We start from the raw sequence: 24926 nt of genomic DNA on the forward strand, positions 1-24926 counted from the left end.
CTGGGAATTAATCTGACCTAAAAAAAACCAAAAACTGAAAAGTTCTCTAGTTTTGTGGGTTTTATCCTTCTTGAAAGGAAGTTTTATTAGATCTTGTTTTCTGTGCTTCCTAGCACATAAGGAATAACAAATAATGACCGAGTGATCCAACTTACCTTAAAATGGACAAATTCTGTGCTGGTTTGAAGGATGTATTTTTTGAAAGCTTTCATCATTTATAGGTGGGATTACAGTGAGGAAAGAGTTGGTGCCATGTGATACACTCTTTTGAAGTCTTGACTCAGTAAGCTGTTTCTAAGCATAAAGGTGAAATAGATAAAAATGTTAGAATTGGACAGAAAAGTTCACCAATCTGCAGGGTTGTTTTGGGTTTTTTTCATTAGTCTTGTGCTGACTTTTTTCCAAAGCCACGTTCTGACTTAGAGATGGAGCTTTGGTGATACTGCAGCAATGCCTCGGGTATAGTGTACTTAGAAGACCTAGCCATACTATCATCAGTCTTTTAGTGTCTTTTAGCTGCCCTGTGTTTTTGTGGGGTTTCTCCCTGTTGATTTTGGCTGAAACACCATTAAAGCAATAGAGCTCTAGTTGCATTCCAAAACTTTTGTCTTTTTTATTCAGCATGAGAGAAAACCTCCAATGTAATAAAATAGCAGGTTTTTTTCTGTGTTGACTTTATCCTGTACCTTACAGCTCAAGGAAGATTATAGAAACGTTTTAGGAATAATTTTTAAGTAGAAAAAAGATGTGGGAAGGAAAGATTACACTTTCTCCCCTAACATGTTGTTAACGCCCAGTTTTAAGAATAATTTTTAAGTAGAAAAAAGATGTGGGAAGGAAAGATTACACTTTCTCCCCTAACATGTTGTTAATGCCCAGTTAGTGTATATCAGTTTACCTGCTGGACACTTCAGTTTCCCAGTAGGAGTAGAGATGTAATTTTACACACAAGTGTGCACTTAATGCACATAGCATTTTTTAAATCAGTTTTTAATTATGTTCTGTTCTTAGTGATTATTTTTAATTTTTTCTTCTTTGCTGCCATTTAGATACTCTGCCTGCCCATGGAAGATCCAACTTTAGAGATGAAAGGTCTAGTAAGACATATGAAAGGTTACAAAAAAAGTTAAAAGATCGACATGGAACTCAGAAGGATAAGTTAAGCAGTCCTCCATCATCTCCTCAGAAATGTCCTTCTCCTACAAGTGAACATAATGGACTTACAAAAGGACAGGATGCAGCTGGTATAAGCACAGGTTCTACCAAAAGCAAGTCTTTGGGTAAAGGAAAAAGCAATTCTCAGACAGACACAGAAGTAGAAGGTAAGTATTAACAACAGTAATATATATATATAAAATGCAAGTCCAGTGTCTGGCTGAACATAGCATCTGTAGATAGAACACCACATTTTGACAATCTGGAAGCTAAGAAGCCCATAAGTGCCCTGATTTCCATATAATGGAATTAAGGGCAATTGACCTGCTTGTCACATTGGAAAGATGGGCCTAAGGGAACAAAACTACTGACATGCAAGTCTCCACATAGATTTGAGCAAATCTTATTAATCATAATTCATAATACTGCTTAAAGAAAAATCTGTGCTTTTTCCAGAGCTATTGATGCTTACATTTTAAGGAATCATTGAATATTGGTGGCCTGCTTGATATTGCAGAAAACATGGAAAGAACCAGGTGTCTTATTTATTCAACTTGTGAAAGAGGAATATTTTGTAAAGAGATACTGTTATAAAAAATTCATACAACGCCTGTCCCTACCAACTCATTATTGAAAGGCCCTTGTAGAGAAAGACTGGTCCTCACACTAGTCCATGTGAGTTCATGTTTTCTAAGGCACTACCATAGGAAATGTTTATTATTAATATCTGTATTTCACTGGAAAGCTTGTGATCTTATAAATGGACTGAATTCACTGAGTCTTGTTGAATCTGATTGTGTATCACCATGCAACTTTCAGGTCACTGGCATAGCACTTCAGATTCAGAACACAATGTCAAAGACTTTTCAGCCAAGTACAATTTTCTCAGAATAGGGAGCTGTATCTAGTGATGCTGAGAGAAACAAACCATGGTTTTTCAACTCACTGAATCTTGCTTTGAGATGATGAATTTGTGCCAATGTATGTTAGATTGCTGTAAGCCAAAAGGAATGTGAAGAAAGTATGTCTAATCAAGACCAGGAAATCACAACCTATGAGAGCTTTTTAAAAACATGTGTAGCTCATACTCTGTGGAAGCATGGTACCAAGGGAGACCTTTGAGAATGCAGAAGTTGGGAACTATTGCTTCAAACTTGAATGAATACTTGTCGTTACAGTACCAGAGTGGCATTTGTCTTGGCTTCACTTTACTTTGTTAGTTGGTGTTTATCTGTGAGCTAACTTTAAGGCACAGGTGGTAAAATGTACTGTTGCTAATATATGTTATGAAAATTATGTTAAAGTTCCTTAGAAGTATTTTATATGAAAAGTTGAAAAGTCCACTTTTCAAAATTATTTAATTCAGGATACATTTGGGAAAAATATGTACCGTGACTTAGACTTGTAATAACAACAGAAGTCAGAACTGCATTTAATTACTTTCAACAGTATAAGCTGTCTTAGAAATACAAAGTTGTAAATAGATTTGACATGTGTGTTTTAAAGAATTTTGTCAGTTTTTTTTTTCTTTTAGTTTAAGGCAGGTTAAGTGAATTACAGATGCCTGGCCACACCTTCAGAACTGAGTAACTTTTCACTTAACACTGTTGAGATAATAAAATTTTAATACTGTGTGGGAAAAAGCACATAAAACATTTCTATGAACTTAGAGTTCTTTATAAAGCTCAGCTATACCTTCAGCTGAACCAGAACACCTTAGATTCTTTCCCTGAGATGCAGCTGAAGGCTAAGCTAAGGTTTGCCCTTGCAGTTGAGAGAGGCCAACAGTGTTATCAGTAGTCTTTTCAGCTGATGTGCAATAACATATTTAAACTACTGTAACTTGACTGCATCTACATCCAAAGAGGAAACTATAGGAAATATCTCAGCCAAGAGCTTAAGTTCTCCAGAGCAGTTGTTTGTTTGAAGTTACACATTAATAAAAGATAACCAGGCTTTCTGTATTCCATAAATCATAGAACAGATTTAGAAATAGTTTTATATGAACAACTTATTTGGGAGCTTTCTTCATTTTATGTTGCCCTAGATGAATGCAAGTTGGCAAGGTGTTCTATTTTATAAATACATAAGTCTATGTGCAGTTGTTGAAGAGCTATTTCACTGTAAATTCACTGAACAGTATTCATGGGTACTTTTTGTTTGCTTTGATTTTTGTTTTTTAAGAAAAGGATGAAGAAACAAAAGCACTTGAAGCACTTCTTTCTAATATAGCCAAGCCAGTGGTAAGTAAATAAAGCTTTCTATAAAATCAATTCTTCCTGTTGCTGTTTTACACAGTTACACCTCCTTCTCTCTCTCCAAGTTTAAGGATCTTTAACTTCTTGCGCTAAAGAAAATACACTTCACTTCCAATCACTGAAATGTAAATGACCAAAGTAATTTTTAGTATGTTAACATTTATGAAGCTAAAATTGTCTTGATATATTTTATGTGGAATTCTTCCTGGCTGTTCTGTGAAATCTCAGTATTAACAGAGTTATAAAAAATATATATAGAAAGAGCTTGTAACATTGCCAGTAACATGATGATGCTTAACATAAGATGATGGCTCAACATCATCTCTGACTCAAATCTGTTCTCAATTTACTGTAACACTGTTTAGTTTTAACTGTTCAAGGAAACAGTTTTACACACCAGATACCTCTAGGGATGAGAGATGCCCACAAGGTTTTGGAAGCCTCACCAAAAATGAGGGTTTAAAAAACTGTACTTGAAAAGCAAAGAAAAATTATGACATATTTCTTTTTAAGAGGCTCTGGCACCTCTTGGGAAGAGGTACATAAAGTTTGCCAACTGCTGACTGTCAGCAGTGGGCTTCTGACTTATCTGCTTGAAAATCTACCTATTTCTTTTCAGTTTGTAAAGCTGTAGTTCATAATTCTGAGTAGATATACTTGAAAGCACTGCTACCAAATTCAGTAGTTCCTTGTGTTTTGAGCAGGCCTGTGTTCTTTTCTTTCATCATCTGGACCTTCCCTGGTCCTAACTTTTCTGTGAGAATTTACACAGCTTTTCCAAAAGTCTGCATCTCAATCCTCAGTCCCACCAGCTTGCCTGAGTAAAAACAGTCTGTGTTTGCTATTGTAAAGTACAAAAAGGCCATGCAACTGAAACTCCAGGAGGAGCTTGTCATGGGCTTGTTCAGTCTGTCAGCTACTTTTTCCATAATCAGGCACCAGGCTTTGTCAGTCCTCAGCTTACGATACCACACATGTGCACACATTCACACACACAGGCTTCACAACTAATAAAGAGGAAGGACATACAGAGAGAAGATGAAGAAGGAAAAGGATCAGATGGAATGATCATCAGTCTTCCAATGCTGCCATTCATCAGCTACATACCTTCTCCCCTTCACTTCCCAGACAATCTGGCCCTGGTTTTAGAGCCCCAGTCTTGATTATTTCATATGTTGCTTTACAGCCAGATGAGAAGAGGCTGAGAAAGCTGGAACTATTTAGCCTGGAAAAGAGGAGGCTCAGGGTGGATCTTATCAATATATAGAGATATCTGCATGGTGAGTGCAAAAAGGATGGAGTCAGGCTCTTTTCAATGTGCACAGCATCAGAACCAGAGGCAGTGGGCAAAAGTTGAAACATGGGAAGTTCCCTCTGAGCATCAGGAACACATTTTTATTCTGGGGATGACGGAGCACTGGCACAGGTTGCCTAGAGAGTTTGTAGAGACTCCCTCTTTGGAGGTACTGAAACGCTGTCTGGACATGTTTCTGGGCAGCTGGCTCTAGGTGGCCGTGCTTGAGCAAGGGGGTTGAACCAGATGACCTCCAGGGGTCCCTTCCAACCTCAGTCACTCTGTGTGATTCTGTGGTGCTGAGCAGGAATTATAGAGGAAGTCCTGAATATTTGGCAGCTCCTGTGTCCAAGCATCAGAATGGGTTAACATGTCTTCAGTTTCCCTGTGCCTTTAGTGGCTAAGCAGCATGGAGGCAAAAGCTGTCTGAATCAAATCCTGTAAGAAAGGGTTGAGAGAGCTGGGATGAAGAAATGGAGAGGAAAGTTAGCTGATCCTGGCTGTTGCTGTGCTATAGATAGCAGCTGGGACAGTCAAGTTCATTAGCACTTAACAGGATGACCTTGGTGATTGGAGACAGTGGAGGGGCAATAAAAAGAAACTGGGGCTGAAAAGAAAGCTTCAGGAGATTAAGGTGTGGGGAAGAAAGGAAGTGAGTAGAGAAGAGAGAGCTCTGACAAAAAGCACGGGTCTGAAGGACAGTCAAGGCTTGAGTGGTCCTAAAATAGATGAGGAATCTAACATGCGAAAATGAGACCAGGAACAAACAGAATAGTAGGTGTGAACTATTGGAAAAACAAGATGGAGAGCAAGTAGCTTTTCTATTTGTTATTTTTACAAGCAGACTGATAATGAAAGGGTGATGGGAGACTGAATGTCTTGTTAGTAAGACTGAGAGTGGTGGGGGCAGTAGTAACAAAAGATTGAAACTGCCTGAGAGGTGGAAGGTTGGTGAGACAAGAATATTGGAACTCTATTGAGAGACTGAAGGGCTGAAGTCTGTGGTGGAGTAAACAAGGAGTACACACTGGAATGAAGAACCGTTGATTAGGACCAGACTTTGAGAAGCTGGAGAAGAAGGGTCAGAAGGGTATTACGGCTGTAAGAAATGAATCTAAGTCTACATCTGATAGCACTGATTTTTATCCAGGATCTGGAATGTAATCCAGCTTTCCCACATCTCATCTCTCTTCTGACATCAAATACCTGCAAAGTCATACCAGCAGAGGTTTTGTTTTGCTGCCTGTTGTTTTGCTGCCCAACTGTGCATCTCATCTCCACAGATGTTAGCAAACACCTATTGCTATCACCTAGATTAAGCAGTAGAGACTTGCGTGGATCTGAAGGCTTCAGACTTGTAGGATGATGCCAGAAAGAACTTAAGGGAGTTACTTGCTAATATAAATATATTAAATATATAGAAATAATATACACACACACATATATTGTAGGAAAATATGCATCAGAATACTGTTATAAGAATTCTATTCTGTTCTTAAAGTGAAGCAGGAAAGATTTCATACTAATGCAGGTCCGTTGTGTTCAAGGTTACAATCGTCTTTTGGTTCTGTTTTGGTTTTTTTAACACAGCAACATGATGTTCTTTCTGTATGGTCCCTGCCATTCCGTGTACAAAACATATCTGCTTAGGGAATGGATCAGAGCTCCATAACTAAAGGGACTGGTGTCTTTCACCCCTTTTGACTCTGAGTTGTGAGAGCATCCCATCAAGGGAGCACGTGCCTAGTTTAGCCACATACTGCATGAGAATGGATGCAGAAACAAGTTTTGCTGCAAGGTTAGCTTACTGCAAGGTAGTGCAGTCACTGGGGTGTGCTGGACAACAGTGTTCTCAGCAGCCCTCAAATCATGAGCACCTGCTGTGCCCTTCTTATTGTGAGAATGTGGAAGATCTTTTCTATCCTGACAAGAAGGATGAGGATTAGTTCTCTGGAAGAAGTATGCATGGTCCTCTGCCAGTGGCATACAGGATCCATCCAAGTTGGGTTGTCATCAGGGGCTTCCTTGCCAAGGGGAATGACAACTCTGAGCTTCCCTGGGGGGGTTAGAGTGAGACTGTGGGAAGCATGATCAAGAGGTGGTGTCTTCTGCTGTGTCACTAATGGCCTTTGAAAAAGCAGTGGAGTTCCACTACTGTCTTGTTTTCTTTCAATTCCTTGCCTCCTCAACGCTCAACTGTCACACCTTTTAGGAAAGCATGCTGTTTGCCCTCCCCACCATGTCCTTACTTTGAACATCATTGCATGTGGCTGCATGCCTACAAATGATCTCTTTGCAGACCTCAGAAGACATCACAGGCTTAGGCAGGAGTAGTCTTCTGCAGACTAGACAGTGTACACAAGGCAAAAAGCCAAACTTGCAGCACTTGGAGAGGTTTATGTTTTGCGAAGGCAAGGGACTGTCAGTGTTGTGGGTGGGTGAAAGACTAGCTAATGTTGCAGCCTGGGGGAGTGTGATGTGATGTGATCAGAGAAAGGGAGGCAGTGTTACCTACTTAGGCCTTGCAGTATCAGAAGCAACCCTCCCACAGTTTCTCAAAGGAAACATTTTCCTCACCATCCCACGAGTGAACCAGGAGATTGTTTTTTCACACCTTCTCTTTGTAGTTCTCATCAGAAATATTCCTGCAGGTTTTTGATTAATGTTTTGCTGGAATCACTGTTGGGATTGTGCCATGATGCTGCTCTTGATGGATCATCAACACCCTGTTCCCTGATTGAACTCCAGTGCTAGCGCAGGCAATACTAGCTACTGGCCGTGATGGTGATTAGATGATCAGGTGATCATGCAGGTGTTGTCTATTACAGTGTACATTGCACCGTATCCTGTTCCAGAAAGCCTGGATTAGTGCTGAAGGCTGTGACCTGACTTGTCCTGGGCTGTCCCATGTCTTAGAGCCCAGGTCCAGGGCATGCACATCTAAATGAGGTGGTGGGCTCCATGGTGTGCTTTCATTCACACATCTCTTTCAGTTCTGTGAAGTATATGGAGCACATCAGCTTTGTTGCCTCCAGACTTCCCATTAGGTGTTTTTATGAACATGTTCTCATTTTCTTAAGCATCTCCCTGCATGGATCCTCCATCCTTTCATACATGGCAGTGTTAAGTCAAGTTGGTAATGTGGTACTGCCACAAGTTGACTCTTCTACTTACAAAGGTCTTGAACTTTTTATACCCAAAGGTAAGTTGGGGTGGTTCTGCAGATTGCACCATGCTGAGTCCTCAGCATCTGAGCAGAGTCCTCACCAGCTGTCATATCCATTATAACAAATAAGCAGAAGAGATAGCACGGGGACCTGAAAAAGCAAATGCAAAATGAAGAATGGAGGACAAGGCTGAGTATTTAATAAGAAGAGGGACTCAGAATTTGAGGGCTGGTTATATAGCATGCAAATCCCTCTGTAGGGCATCGTGGTTTTGGTTCATGCATGTTCTGTGGAAGCTTGCGGACTTTTAGAAAGCGATGCACCTCACTCACCAGTTAAGTACCTTGTGTCACTGTGAATGCAATCCAGTGTGCACATGCTAAAACTGTTCTTTTGTTTGACCCAGGTGGCATATGTAATACAGTTAATGAGGAGATTCAGTTTTGCAAGCTGGACTGCTAATGAAGACGTGCCCACCTCTTAGTTTCCTCAGTGCTAGGGCCTGACTCAAGTATTGTACTCTGCTTTGCAGAATCACACAGTGCTCAGCTGCAACCAAAATCAATTGCAGTTGCTTGAATAAGCATACAAAGTAATGAATAATGCCAAGTTTTCTGAAAAAGTCACTCCTGAGTGTCTCAGGGCACCTAAGAATAGTAGATTCTTCTGATCTGAGTCTTTGTTCTTCAACAATGCCTTTTTCCTCTTCATATCTCAGAGATATTTTGAAAATATGCTAGTGTCTTCTGCTTGAGAACTAACAGGAATTTCTGAAACTTTAATAATCCTTTTCCATAGTAGAGCTCTGGCTAGTGTTCAAGAAGTCAAATATTGGGATATTACTGAATATCAAGGATAGATGAAAATATTGAGTAATTGCTTCTTAGTGAAGAAATTAGTAATTACTGTCATATGCTTGCATCATGTGAAGCTGGAGTTTTGTGTTAAAATAGTATATGCTTATGTAATCTAAGAGCCATAGTGCATATATACACAGTAGAGAAAAGTTTCTTTACAAGAAATCTCCATTTTAGCAATTCTTGAACTTTTAATACTTTGCTTTTGTCCCTTATTGATAGTCTTGTGAGGAGGACTGTAGCTGAACCTAGACTTGTCTTTAAGAATCATTCTCTTAGCTGGAGGTTGAATCTGAAAAACGGTACAAAATATTTTATAAATGAGTTGAAAATTACTTACATTACATTATCTGATTCTCTCTTGTTCATGCTTGCGGCTGTGATTTAAAAAAAATTTTTTTGAGCAACTGTGGTTGAAAATATTCAAACACCTGTATGTGAATTTACTGAAAAGTTCCAGAACTTATAAAATATGTAACATCATATAGAATGTAGGTCCAGAAGAAAAACTTTGATGTTACTCAGTACCACTCCTACTGCCTCTCTTCTTTTTGCCTGATTACTGACCCCTCATGCACAAACTGTATTTTTTGGGACCCCACACTCCCGCACTGCCATTCTCTGGGGTTGCAGAAAAGAAGGTAGCCACTTAAGTGGAATTCAGGTGTGTGAGGGACAGGGTTGGAAATTAATTCAGTATTTATCACTGCCAAAGAGTTAGAGTGTGGAAGTGTTGTTCCTCTTTCTGTTCTTCTGCCCATGAGCCTGTTCTCCTAGACCCTCAGGTATCTGCCCCTTACACTTGTTGCCTAAGTAGTTCACTCTCCAGTGCTCCTCAGCAGGGCTTACTAGTTTAGGCTTGGCTTCTTACAACTCCTTGGTTTAATGTGAGTGTACGACACTGATGGGAAGTTGTGGTTTAACCTGACCACCTGGTTTATTGCAGACCCCTCAGTTTCACTGGGTACTGTCTACTGGGCTTGGTGATGTCAGTGTGGGTTGCAAAGTTTCTAGTCCAGCAACAGGGTTACATAAGATGGATAATGTAATTGCAAATGCAGGATGGAAATAACATTTTACAGTTTTAACTTCTACATCCACCAGTAACAGAGCAGTGTCTGACTGGAGTTTCCCTGATAGATTTCTCTTTTTTTTTTTAATATCTTGTCCTTCATCCTGTTAGCTGTTTTTGTTTCACTGAATCTTTTAAATTCCCTTGTAAATTCTATTAAATCATAGTTTATTGGCTAACATATTTCTCCCTTTTCCCCATATATGTATGTGTGCCTGTGTATGTAGAGGGAATTTATATATTTTTTTATACATTGCAGCTTTTTATGTGCCATTAGGATGTCCTTAATTCCCAGCTTCTGTGAATACTTTTCACTTTGCATTTCTGATCATGTTCAGCTCCACTGACTGTTGCTTTTAAGTTCTGGCAAATTTGCCACAGCCCAGCTTCAGCTCTTCATAATATTCTTTGGTCACATACTCTCTTTACACAAAATAGAAACCCAGAACAACCTACATAATCACTGATTTTTAGCTTGGTACATAATACCTCTTCACTGTGTTATAGTTCCTGTGTTAACAGTTGTCATCTATTGTTGTAGAATTCTTATGGAAGGTTTATGTGAGTTGACCAGCAAACATTGCCCTAGGGGACTAACTCAGAATATCCAGTCAGACACTTAAAGAACATTTCACCCCCCTGTTCTCTGTTGACTCTTGTTGATATATAATGATTTCCACTAATACTCTAGATTTAATTTTACTGGTCGAAGTCCTGTGAGTTGTCTGTTACTTTGTAGTCTGTAATGTAGTCTTTGATCTCCCTCCCACTCTTCCTGCCCTCTCTGTACTGAACAGCTGAAACCTCTAATCTTTTAATGTTTCAATAAGATGTGTGGCGGGTTGACCCTGGCTGAACATCAGGTGCCCACCAAAGCCACTCTCTCACTCCCCTCCTCAGCTGGACAAGGGAGAGAAAATAAAAGGCTCATGGGTCAAGATGAGGACAGGGAGAGATCACTCACCAATTACTGTCATGGACAAAACAAACTTGAAGAAAAAAAAATAAATATTGCCAATCAAATCAAAGTAGGATGATGAGAAATAAAACCAAATCTTAAACACCTTTCCTCCACCCCTCCCTTATTCCCTGTGGCTTCATGTCACTGCCAACTTCTTTACCTCCTCCCCAGCAGTGGCACAGCTGGGACAGGGGATGGGGTTTGCAGTCAGTTCATCACCCATTCCTTCTGCTGCTACTTCCTCCTCAGGGGGAGGACTCCTCACACTCTTCCACTGCTCCACTGTGGGGTCCCTCCCATGGGAGACAGTCCTCCATGAACTTCTCCAGCATGAGTTCTTCCCATGGGCTGCAGCTTTTCACAAGCTACTCCAGCGTGGGTCCCCCACAGGGTCACAAGTCCTGCCAGCAAACCTGCTCCAGCGTGGGCTCTTCTCTCCATGGGTCTGCAGGTCCTGCCAGGAGCTGCACCAGCGTGGGCTTCCCACAGCATCACAACCTCCTTTGGGTGCATCCACCTGCTTCAGTGTGGGACCCTCCCCAGGCTGCAGGTGTAGATCTGCTCCCCTGTTAACCTCTGTGGGTTGCAGGGGCACAGCTGCCTCACCATGGGCTGCTCCACGGGCTGCAAGAGAATCTCTGCTCAGGCACCATCTTTCACTCATGCCAATTGCATTACTTCTCTGGTGTGAAAGAAGATAGACTTACATGAGGAGAAGTGGGATCTGTCAAGTGTATAAGGCAGTTTGTCATTAGGAAAGCGTTAGATGGGATGTTACTTGTGGTTCTGGGCAAAGCACTGAATATAGTGTAACAGTAAGAGATCAAGAGAACAGTAAGAATGATGAGAGATTTAGATAAGTGAGAGGAGATGCAGTAGCTAACAGTCTTCAAGCACATAAGAAACAACTGCAGAAAGGAAGGAAACATCTAATGTTCAACTCCAGAATGGCAAGGACTGGTAGGTTTAGCTGGTAATAAGAGAGATACCACCTGGACATTAGGAAAAAAACTGTTAAGGTAGCTAAACGTAGGAATAGATTATTCTACAGTGGACTTACTAGTCCTGGAGCAGTAGGTCCTCCAGGAATCTCCACTTTTTTGCTTCAATATCCCCTGCTGCCTTCTGCAACCAAGGAAGGAGGGATTAAGATTGCCTGAGAGGGAGTTTTTACCACCCCAGAAGCTTTCCACAACTCCAGACTTCCAGAAATGTTAGAATTGCACTGAGGTGGTTGTAGTTAGTGTAGTTTGTGACTACATCAAGATTATAGTGGAATTTCTCTTACCAAACTCTGAATTATGTTTCCAAGAACTTCAGTGGGTAATCTTACTAGCATTTGATCCCTTTCAGGATGTGCTATACAGTCCTGTTAGCATGTAAGGGCTTAGTGATGTTATTTCCAAGACATTAAGGCTCATGTTGTTTGATTTGTCCTCCTTTCTGTTTGTTATCAGTAAGTCATTTCCTCTCTGCTTCAATTCTTGAAGTTGACCCATTCAGGTTTTTAGTTCAGTAGATTATAGCAATTTAAGAGCACCAGTTGTGAAGATAGCATTTTGATTCTGATACCCTGGTAATAGATTTCCAAAAGCAATTATTCCCAAAATAGAGATGTATTACAGTCATATTGTAAAACTAGTCATTTCATATAATGAAACGTGTTTTCGATTCTCTTACAAAATGATTGGAAATAGTAGGCGGGTGCAATATGTGAACCACAATAGCAGACATATGCAATATTAATAAACACTTCTAGACTTCCTTCTGTAATGGATTGTAAACATTTATAATCACATGCATGCACTTGTGCACTCACCTACAATATGCGCTTCCCCAGCCCCTTGCAACATGTGTGGTTTCAAGCAGCACCCCCTCTTCTGCGAGTGTGGGTGTCCCTAACTGCATATCTCCTATGGAAGACATGGGTGCTCTGGCTTTGCATGTAACTGTGTTATTCCATGAAATCTGTTGTTCCTGACAATCTGCTAATCCACAGGCCATTGAGAAAGCTCTCCACCAGATCACATGCACCCACCTGAGCTGTGGGTCCCTGCCTGCTGCCCTCCAAACTGCAGTCACACCAGCTGGGATGCAGCTGCTCATGGCATCCATCAAGCCTGGATGCAGGTGTCAATGGTGGCAGGACAATTTCTCACAGTCAGGCCAGATTTTGATCATTTCTCTGTTCCACTGAAGCATCTTTTATCCTGTTATGAATTTGATACTGCTTAAGCTGATTACTACTTCATTTCAGAAGTCGCTTTGCGATTCCCTGGTTACTATTTAATCTACCAGAGGGTCGCTGCCTTTAGCATGATGAGTCTGCTGCGGCAAATGCTTCTCAAACAATTGGAGGTGTTGCATTCACACACATGGTTTTACTCTTATTTCTATCACACCAACTGTTGTTGTCCAGGCCTTTCTGCAAAGGGTGGGCTGTGAAGGAAAATACCACCACGGGGACTCTTTAGAATGTTCCCTATATATATATATATATGTACATGGACCTTGTGAGCATGCCTTCTTCACAAGCACCTGAGCTCAAACTATATTATGAGATACATTCTAATATTCTGTTCCCTAAGAGAGTACTAGATTAGAGCCTCAGGTAGTTGTATCCCTATTAATATCCTGATTAAAAAAAAAAAAAAAAACAAACAAAATGTGCTGGGGTAGTTAACCAAATAGGTTCTAATCTGGGAGAATCTACTTGTCACAGTCATAATTAAATGCCCAAAGCAAAGTTTCTTTGTGCCAGACATTCCAGAGAAATTCCTGGGTTTCTATATATTTTATAAGCAAACCGAGACGACAAGAAAGTTTAAAAAAAAATTCTAGTGGCAGTGACATCAAAGGAAAAAAATGTCTGAAATATTGTCCTTTAATGACTGATTTACTGATTTCACAATATGTTTGCCATCTCCTATGCTTCCCAAATGATACAGTTCATTTTTGTGTAGCCCACTAGGTGGCACTCGTTACTCAGAAGTTTCTTTGTACTCGGCCCTGTGTCCTAGGATTGCAGTTTTTTCATGGCATTTCTTGTATTTCTAGCTTGTTTTCATCTATCAAAACTAGTTAGTAGCTATTATATCAGTATAAATACTCTGATATGCTAATGGTATATGATTTTATTCTCTCTTAGTTGGTCCTTTGTGACAAAGCAGCATTTATATATGACAGCATTTAAATGGCAGAGATCTCAAAAGTTGTATTTCTACAGGTATCAGACATTCAGGCAAGAACAGCATTGCTTATGTGGTCCCCTCCGTCCAGTGATACCAGAGAAGACACTGACAAGAACGACATACCAGAGGTTTATACTTACGAAGTGATGATTTCAAATACTGGAAAAGATGGAAAGTACAAAACTGTATACATGTAGGTGTTCATTATTATTATTTATTTGCTGTTAACGGTTTAAAACCTCGTTAAAAATCTGTCTGTTGTCTGGAGATCTAAATAATTAGCAGGTTTATGCAACTTCTGTTTTGAAATGAACTTTATTCAGTAGAATTGGTTCTGTTACTGAAATATCTACCATAAGTTAGAGTGTAAAGACTTTGTTCTTAGATGTTGGAAGCATGTTTTAATATCACTTAGCTGTATTTCAACCAGCTGTGCTAGAAACTATGGGTTCTCAATTGGTGAGATATACAAATAGTGAGAAATAAGAATTGTGTTTGTAGTTATTTACTTCAGCACATGCTTCTGCTCCCAGTAAAATTATCCTTCCTTTCCCTGAAAATGCTCTTGGTAAGAGACAGTCTTAAGATATGAAATAAAGTAAGTAGATTCACTGAGAACACAACTCTAGCAGCAGCCAAACAAACAAAACTCTTCAATTGCTTCATTCCTAATACAGTGGTTTTCAGTTGTTTTTTTTCAGCTTGGAGAAATATAACAGAAAATTTACCATTAAGGGTGTAGAACTCTCTAATAACTGTAAATCTTTGTATTCAGCTAGTTTATTTTACTCATCTTTCATGGATCTCTTAGAAGCAGTACATGAATCACCAGCTGGATATCCCTGTCCTAGAAGCCTAGTGGAAAAGAAATGAGCTTTGCTAACATAAGCTGATGTCAGTAAAAGCAGATTAATAGATGTCACTCAGAAGCCTTTTCCGTTTACTGGACTAACAAGTATAGGCATATGCAGTCATTTACAGTTTTAGATAATCATTTTTGCAAGGCTGAACTGAGCTTTTAAAGGCCCCTGTACTTTGATGGGTTTTGTGTAATAAAATACATGCGTACACATGCAGTTGATCTTACTGAGTAAAGAGGAAAATAATTACTCTTAAAAAACCCCAAACAAACAGAACAACAAAAAGCCCCTGAATCCACCAGGGCAAAACAACAGAAAGCAAATGTGAGAAGCCCCTAAAAATTTAAAGATAAATGCATTTTCATTTTACTATATTTACCAACAGAAACAAACTGTTAGCAAATACATTTCTTAGAGTGTTGGGTGGATGGGTTAGATGATGTGTGTCTTTTTATAAACTGTATGGGATTCTGAAACAGTCTCTTAAACCAAATCATATCTCTTTCCAGTGGAGAAGAAAATAAAATTACTGTAAATGATCTCAGGCCAGCAACTGATTACCATGCAAAGTGAGTATCTCCTCCTCTATTCATTAAATTCAGTGGATCTGTGTATTTGCATAAGTCTTCAGATTTTTTTACTGCATCTCACCCTCCTTTGAGTCACAAATCAACTTTTTTGGTTTAGCCTACCAGTCAGTCTATTTTGAAAAAATTGTTGCACCCTCATCCAACATCCATACTCTTTACTTCTCGTGTCATGCCAGAAGAGTGACATTTTTGTGTCCTCTGAGCCAGGCACAGATGCTGTTTGCTTTCTCTATTTCCCAGAGGCAGCAGAGGGAGATACCTTGCACAAGAACATGCCCACTGCCTGCCAGTTGAAGGTCAGGTTGTGCTGCTTTTGCTTTGCTCCAGCGGACCAGCAAACCTCATCCTCTTCATTACTAAATATGCCCCTAGCTCAGCGTGATTCTACCCTTCTAGCAGAATTTGCTCCTTTGCTATGTCCCACTGAAGAAATAGCATAGGATTGGAAAGATGTAGTTAGGTGTTCTTCTGCCCTTCTTTTTACATATTGGAGGGTTGTCTTTTTTCGTGTTCTGAAAAAAAAAAACCCACACTATGAATACAGCAGTTTATACATGCATAAAATTGTGAAGGCCACCTTAAAAGTACTGCCTTTTCAAGAAATAATTGCAAGTGGAGAGTGCAACTTTAGAAGTGATTGAATGTGCAACATGTGAGGGATTTTCCTCTCTTGACTGTGTGGAGAACCCCAAGACTCATATGTACTGACCAGGGAACCAATTTAGAGAAAGCTGATAGGAAGCACAGGGAACAGAAGTGAGTAAGGATCCAAGTCAGAAATGTGCCTCTTTCCAGGTGAGCTTTAGAACATCAGGAGGAGGGATAGGAGGATTTCTGTTGTGTTAAGTCTTTTGATAAGCATTTTCTCAAATGGGAGAGCTACATTCCTGGTCATTGTTTTCTAAGCTAAACCAGAACCCAAAGGGGGTTGGTCTGTTCTTCATCACACACTTCATTTAATTTGGGCCACTATATGGCTTGCAGCACAGCTTCAGGAGAAGGATAAATGGTAAATTGACTCAAAGCTCTTCATATGCAAGTGTTTTCCCTGTGATTTTGTTCCTGGTTTTAGTAGTGTTTATGCACTTTACCCAACAGTGTTTAAGCTGAAAATGCATGCAGCATAAGGGTCAGACCCTAGGAATTTTTTTTCTGTATAAGTCCTTTTTATCAGGCTGTGCTCAGATTCTTTCTTGCTTAATTCTCATCGTTGTAGAGAATGCATGGGAATAGATGACTTGGCCATCTAAACTCTTCTGAACTAGGAGTTAAACAGAATTCTGCCAGTAAGAATGCTGCCCGAGAAAGACTGAACTAGGAAGATAACAGACAAATTACATACTTGCAACTCTGTGCAAGCACAAATGACTTTGTGCAACATGAGTCACTGTTCAAATGTCTCCCTCTCCCTGTTCATGAAATCTACAAAGCCAAATTTCCTGTGACTTGCTGTTCATGCAACAAGAACACACAAGGACTTCTGCATCTGGGAAGCAGGAAACGCAGGTCTTACACCAGTGATCAGAGAAAAGGTTGTTTTGTGGTGTTTTTTTTTTTTCTCTCAGAGGAACAGGTGAATCAGAAGAACGTAATGTGCAGGTTTGCCCAAGGAGGAGACAAGGCACTGCTACACAGCTGAGGGGGGTGAGGTGGAAGAGCGCAGGGGGAAGCCAGATAATAATCCTGTATTTAATTTTGTAGAAAAGCTATTAGAAAAACAAACCATTTGTTTTTGAGACAGAAGCAAGAATTCGTTCTTTGGAAGTACATGGAAGAGTTAATTCATAGCATTCCTAAAGGAAAGGACAGGGTGAACAGACTCAGCAAGGTCAGGAAGGAGTGCAGAAGGTACTCTGAAAATATATCAGCAGCTTCATTGTGCTCATCTGACAAAACAACTTGCAGAAGAAGAATTTTCCATAATAGCAATTAATATGTCTACAACAGATAATGAGCTTGCAAGATGTTACCATTATTTCCCAGCCAAAGTACAGTAAATAACAGGCAGATTTCAAATGTAATTGTGAGACTAAAGCTGACTGATGATAATGATGTACATCCAAAGTAAAGGACTCTTTTCTTTTGCATTACTTCTGTTGACCAAGATGCTTCCACCAGTTACTTACTTCTAACAATGATATCTTAATGATGAGGTAGCAAGGCAATAACTTAATTCTGAATACTCAATTTTCTTTGGACACTGTATATACAGATTTTTGAAGCAAAATGTTATTGGCTCTTTTCTACTTTAGAGTCCAAGTAGAATGCAACTGTGTAAAGGGGAGCCCTTCAGAAGCAGAGAGTTTTACCACAACAAGTTGTGAACCTGATACTCCAAATCTACCCAGGATAACTAATCGGACCAAAAATTCTCTTACTCTGCAGTGGAAGGTATGAATTGTTTAAAAACCCGTAAAATAAATATTTGAAACTCTTCAGAATTGTTCTGGATTTGTCAATGAAATGCCAGTTCATTGAAACGGAACATTTTTACCAGACATACTAATTCCAGTCACAGTTCTGTGACTGGCAATACATGTACTGAGCTAAATGTGGACCTCAGTAAAAAGAGAAGGATTCCCAGAAAAGCAAAGAGTAGATTTTGTAGATAAATCTTTGTAGATAAAGTTACTGAGTTTGAATGAGAGACAGTGGTTCAGTTCCAGTCCCCTACTGTTTTGTGGAACTGATTCCTTTCTCTGCTGTTGAACATAGGCTGGTTTGTGCAAAGCCAATGAAGTAGTCTGGAAAGACTGAGATTTGAACAGGCCTGCAATCTAGCTGCTCAGAAAAATACTGTAGCATTTTAAACTGCTGCCAGAATACTTGACCAAGGTATTAAAGATACTTCAAATTAAAAACCAATACCATAAACATGATACAGGCATTTATTGGATGGAGATTGAACTGCGAGTGTCTTGGCAAGTGAAAAAATCATGTAAGGGGAGCATCATTTGCCCTCCACTGGTCTTGTCATGATTTGACCTATGCAAACATTTTTTCCTTAAATGGTCTTGTACCCAGTAAGAGCTCTAATTTCTTCTTTTCCTGTTGCAGGCATCTTGTGATAATGGTTCTAAAATCCACAGTTACCTTTTAGAATGGGATGAAGTAAGAAAATTATTCTATTTTTCTTTTGATTTTGTAGTTTTTTAAAAAGTAATTGTATGTGACTGTGCACATCAAGTACTGTCTAAAGGTAGGTGACAAATACGTAATTCCTGAAGCGATTATGAAAATATGGTTATTGCCCAAACTTTTTCTTGGGGAATGTAAAATAATAGGATCTTAATTACATGATTCTGCCATTCCTAATAGTGGCTTTTTCACTTGTAGTCCAGTACTTCTTTCAAGAGCTGATGCTGGAGGATCATTTTCCTGTAACAGTCTTTCTTTTGTACAAAAAGGGTGGATCTACGATTCCCCTACAAGCATCTCCCAGTCCCTACCGGGACAGCTGATGGCAGAGCTGTAGAAGCTTCATGGCTTTTTCCTGTGGAGCTGGGAAATGGAAAGGAAGGAAAAAATCCTCTAATTCAATATATATGCAAAGTTTCATATACTACTGTCTCACTGTATGGGAGATTCTTGAGTTATGTTTCGTTTCAAAAAATGAGTTTACTTCATGTTTGTGTGTTACTTTATTTGATGGATGCACATATAATAGGGTGAATAATGTGATTAACTTACTCCTTTCTAGGGAAAAGGAAATGGAGAGTTTTGCCAGTGTTATTATGGCCAACAGAAGCAGTATAGAATTACTAAACTATCACCAGCAATGGGATACACCTTTAGGCTAGCAGCCAAAAATGACATGGGAATGAGGTAAGTATTACTATTATATACATAAATATGGAATGCATATGCATGCATATGTGTGCTTGTTAAGGAAAAACATATGATGGTATTTAAAGAAACAAGTCTTTTGTCCATCTGGGATAAAATAGAATATAGAATGGTTTGGTTAGAAGTGACCTACAGTGATCATCTAGTCCAACTGCATAGTTAATTCATGGTATGTGATTGGATTATTCCGTTTGCAGATTACCTGTGTACTGTGAACGACTTGAACCCGCTTTGTGCAGGGGAGGTTGGACAAGATGACCTCTGAGATCCTTTCCAACCTCAGCTATTCTGTGATACCCAGCATAATTTGTTTTGTCCAGGCATGGTATGGCTTTGTACTACAACCGTTACGTTCTGTGTATACTTACCATATAAATGCTACAAATCTCAGCCCCTCTTAGAAGCAGATAGTACATCTACTTCTGCCAGGCTTAGCCTCATTTCCTGAACAGTCTGCTCAGCCAGTTGTACATTATGCGCCTAGAATGGGAAACACGAGCATGGCACAGACAACCTGGCTGCTCTCACATGAAATCAGCTTAGGCTGTGCTGGTTTTTAGTTTCAGTCTTTGTAGACCTACGCTGACCACTGTAGTTGCTAGCTTGGACATGTTTCCTACTGCATGTCCTTGTAATAGAATTTTTTGGCTAAGCACTACATTGTAGAGACTCACACATTCAGCGCAGTTGTGGCTTTTGTGTCTGATGTAATAAACACTTCTACTAAAGTTCTGGGAATCGTACTAAAAGATAAGTAACTCAGCCCTTGGGCCAGAATTTAATAGTTTTAAGTGATGAGGTGCTTGCACTGCTGCTGTGCTGACCAGAGGGTATCTTCTGCCATGCTCTCTGCTGCTCTGGGTTCCAGGGAGGTTTGACACAGTGCTAGACATAAGGTTAGTTCCTGAAGCTGGTGTAGCAATTTGCCAGGGCTTATCAGGCCTCCTTAAATTTAGAGTTGTAGTGATGACAGTATAAAGAGGTGTCAGTAGCTGCTGGAGCAGGAGGTAAGTCTGGCAGAACCCCAGCTGCCACCTGTAGGTGTATTGTGTTCTTTGCCATGTCCCATTACTTGGAAATGTCCCTTTATCTAAGGTGTCTGTTAGTCTCCTGATACCCTGAGAAATGGACAGAATATGATGACATCATATCACCAAATTGTTTTGAAGTTCTAGAGCATATTATGAATACTTAAGATATGTGGTTAATTGCTGCCTTTCAGAAGTTACGGAGCACTAGACTTTCTTTTGAATTTTTTGAATGAAATTACATCAGGCTTTAGTAGAGGATATAAGTAAGATCTTGTAAAAATGCCAAAATTAATGGTTTCTCAAGTTATGCTTGCATGACTGGGTGTGTTAGTTCTTGGAAATGCTTCTTGGTCTTCAGGCAGAGGTATAAACTGGGCTAATAGTCAAACTACCAGGGCTCTTCATCTCTAAAGCAGACTGCCAGTGTCCACAGTACATAGCAGCACTTAGACCTTGGGGTCCTGTGTGGCATAAAAACAGGGCTTCTCTAGCCACAAGCCTAAAATTGCTGATTTGCATTTGGTTTTTTTCAATTCATTGCTTGAAATAATATGAGCATTGTGCTGCAGCTCACCAGAGTGGTCTTTTTATAGCATGAAATAGAGGATATGTGTTGTGTGTCCTTCAGCTGGTACGAGGAGGTGCTTGAGGGCACAATACCTGCTTGGACAGTGTTGAAGGACAGCATAAAGAATGTAGAGAATAGGGAGCCAGATCTGGGGTTCTAATTCATGCTGAGAAGAAGAAATCTTCTGCAGGCTATTAAGAATGTGAAAACTACAGCTGGCTCAAGAGATCTGAGGTGCGTGTTGGGAGGCTTTGAAGAGTACTCGGGGAGTGCGTTGCATATAGTGTCTGTTCGTACATCTTTCCTTATGCACCTGCTTTGGGCCACTGTCAGAGGATACTATAATGGGCTAGAATGATTTTCAGTGTGCTCTGACACAGTCTTTATTATGTTACCGCCTTCTGGATGATGTTTCTGGAATAAGTTATTCTGAGTTGCTCCTGGACTTTGTCTTGATGAGATTTAGTTAGAACTGTTAAAAAAAAAAATAAAGGCAGGGAGTGAGCTGGCAGTTAAGGAGGGTCTAGTGCTTAGGGCTCGCTTCCTGTTCCCCTTTTACATCTGAGTGTAAATGTACCCTCTAGGAATACCTGCACGTATTACAGATTCCTGCAGCATAAGCTGATAGAAGACGCTGATCACTTACGTACCCTTCTTAAACTAATCATGCCAAATAGATTTTTTAAATCAATACTTCATAGCCTTGTAAAGATGCACTTTGTTGTCTTTATGGTATTATTTAATTAAGAAGTCTCTTGAAATAATATTTCTTAGGGTAGAGTGCCTGATTATTCCTTATGAAGAATGTTGAGAACCTTAGGCATCTGGAGACAGAATTTTGTCTAAATGATTTTACCAACAAGAACAGATATTTTATCTTTGACTTACTCATATTTTTAAATTTAATTTTAACCGCGCATGAAACAGTGGCTAAAGAAAACGGGAAAAATAAAATCTATTTAAAAGATAGGTAGCAATGTTGTACTTCTGAGTGAATTGTTTGAGTCATTCAAGTGTGGGTATCACTGGAACTCTTAGTTGATTTCAGTGTATTTTTGAAGTGGCTCTATTAAGTAGAGATTAAATCTTTCTGAGGTGTAGGGGGTTTTGCTTTGTATCTGCTTGTAAAGTGACTCCTTCAATTGTTTGCTGTGAATAGAGTTTGACTTAGTATTTGTCTAGCCTCTCTTCATGCTTTCTCTAGCCTACCTATATAATGCTGAATATTTTTTTTAGTAGGTATATTGTATGTATCACATAATCTTCAGAGATTTTCTTGTTTGTGATTTTTTGCAAGAAAAAAAATACTCCCGAAATCAAAAATGTTTTGTCTGGTTTTGAACTTTTTAACTTCTTGCTTCACAATCTATTTCACAATCTGCATGTCTGCACAGACTTCATGTCTGCTTTGGGTGCTATAGACAATCTTAATAATGTGTTTTCTGTATGATACTTTATTTTTTATTATTACTATTTTTTAATGCCAAAAAGACTTTAGAGCAGACTAAAATTTACAACTGCATTATTACAGTGTAGGTTGCTTGTGTAAGAGAGAATGTGAGGTTGAGGTATCTTTATATAGAGATTTTTCAGGAAAGTCAGCTTCAAACACACAAGATATGTAACTGGTACTGTTGTTTAAGCCATATGGAGAATTTTGTTCTTAGGGCTTCCTGATGCTCACTTAGGTAATGCTTAGCTTTTAGATTAAAATTACCTCTTTGACATTAGTTTCTTATGGTTAAAAAAACTAGACTAGCTCTTAAGCCTGTAAATGTTTCTTCAGATCTGATGTAGAAGCCGCAAATGCCAGCTGAGAACAGGTGGGGATTTTTTAGTCTAGCTGGATACATGTCAGACCATCTGTGCAAGCACAGTACTCATTTACTGGCTTTTGCATCCCTCTGTTTCACAGTAGGTCTTTTTATGTAACTTACTTGTATTTTCACTTTAAGGCATGTCTAAGTGTCATCAGATAAGGTTAACAGTTGTGTTAGGAGATTCACTGGTGTATACTTCATTTGTTCTGCAGTAAAACTTTCATACTGGCAACGAAGTAACTTACCGTTGAGTGAGGATATTGTTCTATTATTTCCTGAATTACTAGAGAAACTAGGACTTCACAGTGTATTTGAAGAGAATAATGCTGCCTGGGAAGCAAATCTTCTTGAGGTCTTCCCATACATGTTTTTATGTCTTCATGCTTTCATTTTGAATAGGAAGGACACTAGTATTAATACATTATTGCATGTAGAACTCTACTGTTTTAGAATAATGACTTAATACGGAAAAGCAAAATATTTTGGTTAGCAAAGCATTGCAATTATAACGTACAAAGGAATCTTTCAATTGTGAACATGTTAACCTCCTTCAGGTGTTTTGCTACTGGCAGACTCTTGGGCAAGTTAAGTCATCTGCATGTACCAGCTTGCAATTTCCAGTTGTGCACATGTCCAAGAAACTGTCATAGCTGTATTTAGTAAGAATTATGTTTTTAGAGATATTAATTATTGTGTCTAGTTAGTTTACATACTGTCTGTTTTAAACAGTGGTTTTAGTGAAGAAGTCCTGTATCATACCTCAGGCACTGCCCCAACCACACCAGCAAGTCCTTTGCTGATTAACGCTGGAGTTACTTGGTTATCCTTACAGTGGACAAAACCCTCAGGAACACCATCAGATGAAGGAATCTCGTATATATTAGAGATGGAGGATGAGAACTCAGTAAGTTTAGAATACTTATTCTCAATAAGAAAAGAGACTATAATGTGTATGTTTGATATATTATTGTATTGGGTATAATAATGATTACTTTTGCTAGAATACTGTACAAGGAACTGTATTTTCTGAAATTGAGCTAGTAACTTGTCATTGCTGAGACCAACCCACATAGCTTTCTCCTTTTTATTGTGACAGTAATCATTATTAGTGTTATTAAGCTCCAATCATGCAAAGACTTTTAAATTACTTTTAACTTTGAATTTACATGTGAAGGTTACATGGCTATGTAAGAGCTGGATCATGAAGTGAGGTCCCTCAAGATGTCATTTCAGCCTAACCACCCTTGTTTTGAAATGAACCCTATTCTACCCTTTGAAAGTGTTAAGTACAATTTCTGTTGACACTGTTGATGATTTTTTTCACTGTTCTTTTCTACTTCTCTGATTGGAGAATGGTTAATTAATTTCCCCCTCTCCAAAAAAAAAATAAATCTTATGTTTACACAGTGAAAGTGAACTTATTACTTTGTCAGAGGAACGTAGCAATTACAGCCTGAAACTGTAATTTATTTTCATGAAGTATGTTACATGGTCTGGTCTGCAAATGTAATGTTTCAAGTAATCCTGTTTAATTCTCCAGGGATATGGTTTCAAGCCAAAATATGATGGTGATGATCTTACCTACACGGTGAAGAATTTGAGGCGTAGCACGAAATATAAATTTAGGGTAAGGTTTTTTCATATGGGGGGGGGGGGGGGGGGGAAGGAGCAGAGTAGCTTGTGATTGAAGTGGGGAGGACCTTTTTTAAGGAAAAACACATTTGATGCCAGTTCCTTAAAATTTCAATATCTTAAAACTGTTGCCTGAACACCTGCTTCATTAATCACTTCTGCAGAAGAATAAGAACATCTGCAAGGGTATAACACAGTTGTGGGTATCTTGAAATTCCGGGTCATAAGTCAACATTCTTAACAGTTGGGTTTTTTTCGTTTGGCTTCTGCATTGCATGTACACAGGTAATATTACCTAGTGTATCTGTGGGGTACTTTGATAGCCTCTAAACACATCTGAAATGTTGGGGTAAGAAGCAACTTTGGTCGAAAAAAAATTTGTCAGTGCTAGCATAGCACTGATCCCAAGTTAGTAAATCATTCATATTATCATGCTGCTGAGCCCATTCTAGTAACTCTTGTGGGCTGAACTCAGTAGCTCAGGATGAAGTCTGACTTAACAGTGAAGTTTTGGATGTGGTTAGAAGAAAAAAAAAAGCATACTGTCTATGGAAAGGCAACCAAATGGCCATTGAGCATTACAAGAACCTTGCTAGGACATGCACAGATGCAATCAGGAAGGCT

General features: G+C 39.3%; 1 protein-coding gene across 6 annotated transcripts in view; it reads left to right on the plus strand.

Annotated features, from left to right (window-relative positions):
• The window catches only part of FNDC3A (fibronectin type III domain containing 3A), a 124550-nt gene that overhangs the window by 74143 nt on the left and 25481 nt on the right, over positions 1-24926 (plus strand). For all 6 annotated transcript variants that reach the window (XM_074913067.1, XM_074913049.1, XM_074913059.1 and 3 more), the window contains 9 exons: positions 1050-1322; positions 3340-3398; positions 13991-14148; positions 15325-15384; positions 17658-17796; positions 18463-18516; positions 19106-19230; positions 23400-23574; positions 24211-24297. In XM_074913067.1, the coding sequence (XP_074769168.1) occupies positions 1050-1322; positions 3340-3398; positions 13991-14148; positions 15325-15384; positions 17658-17796; positions 18463-18516; positions 19106-19230; positions 23400-23574; positions 24211-24297 (1130 nt within the window). The remainder of the gene's footprint in view (positions 1-1049; positions 1323-3339; positions 3399-13990; positions 14149-15324; positions 15385-17657; positions 17797-18462; positions 18517-19105; positions 19231-23399; positions 23575-24210; positions 24298-24926) is intronic.

This window comes from Athene noctua, chromosome 1 (genome assembly GCF_965140245.1).
Source record: "Athene noctua chromosome 1, bAthNoc1.hap1.1, whole genome shotgun sequence".
Taxonomy (NCBI): Eukaryota; Metazoa; Chordata; class Aves; order Strigiformes; family Strigidae; genus Athene; species Athene noctua.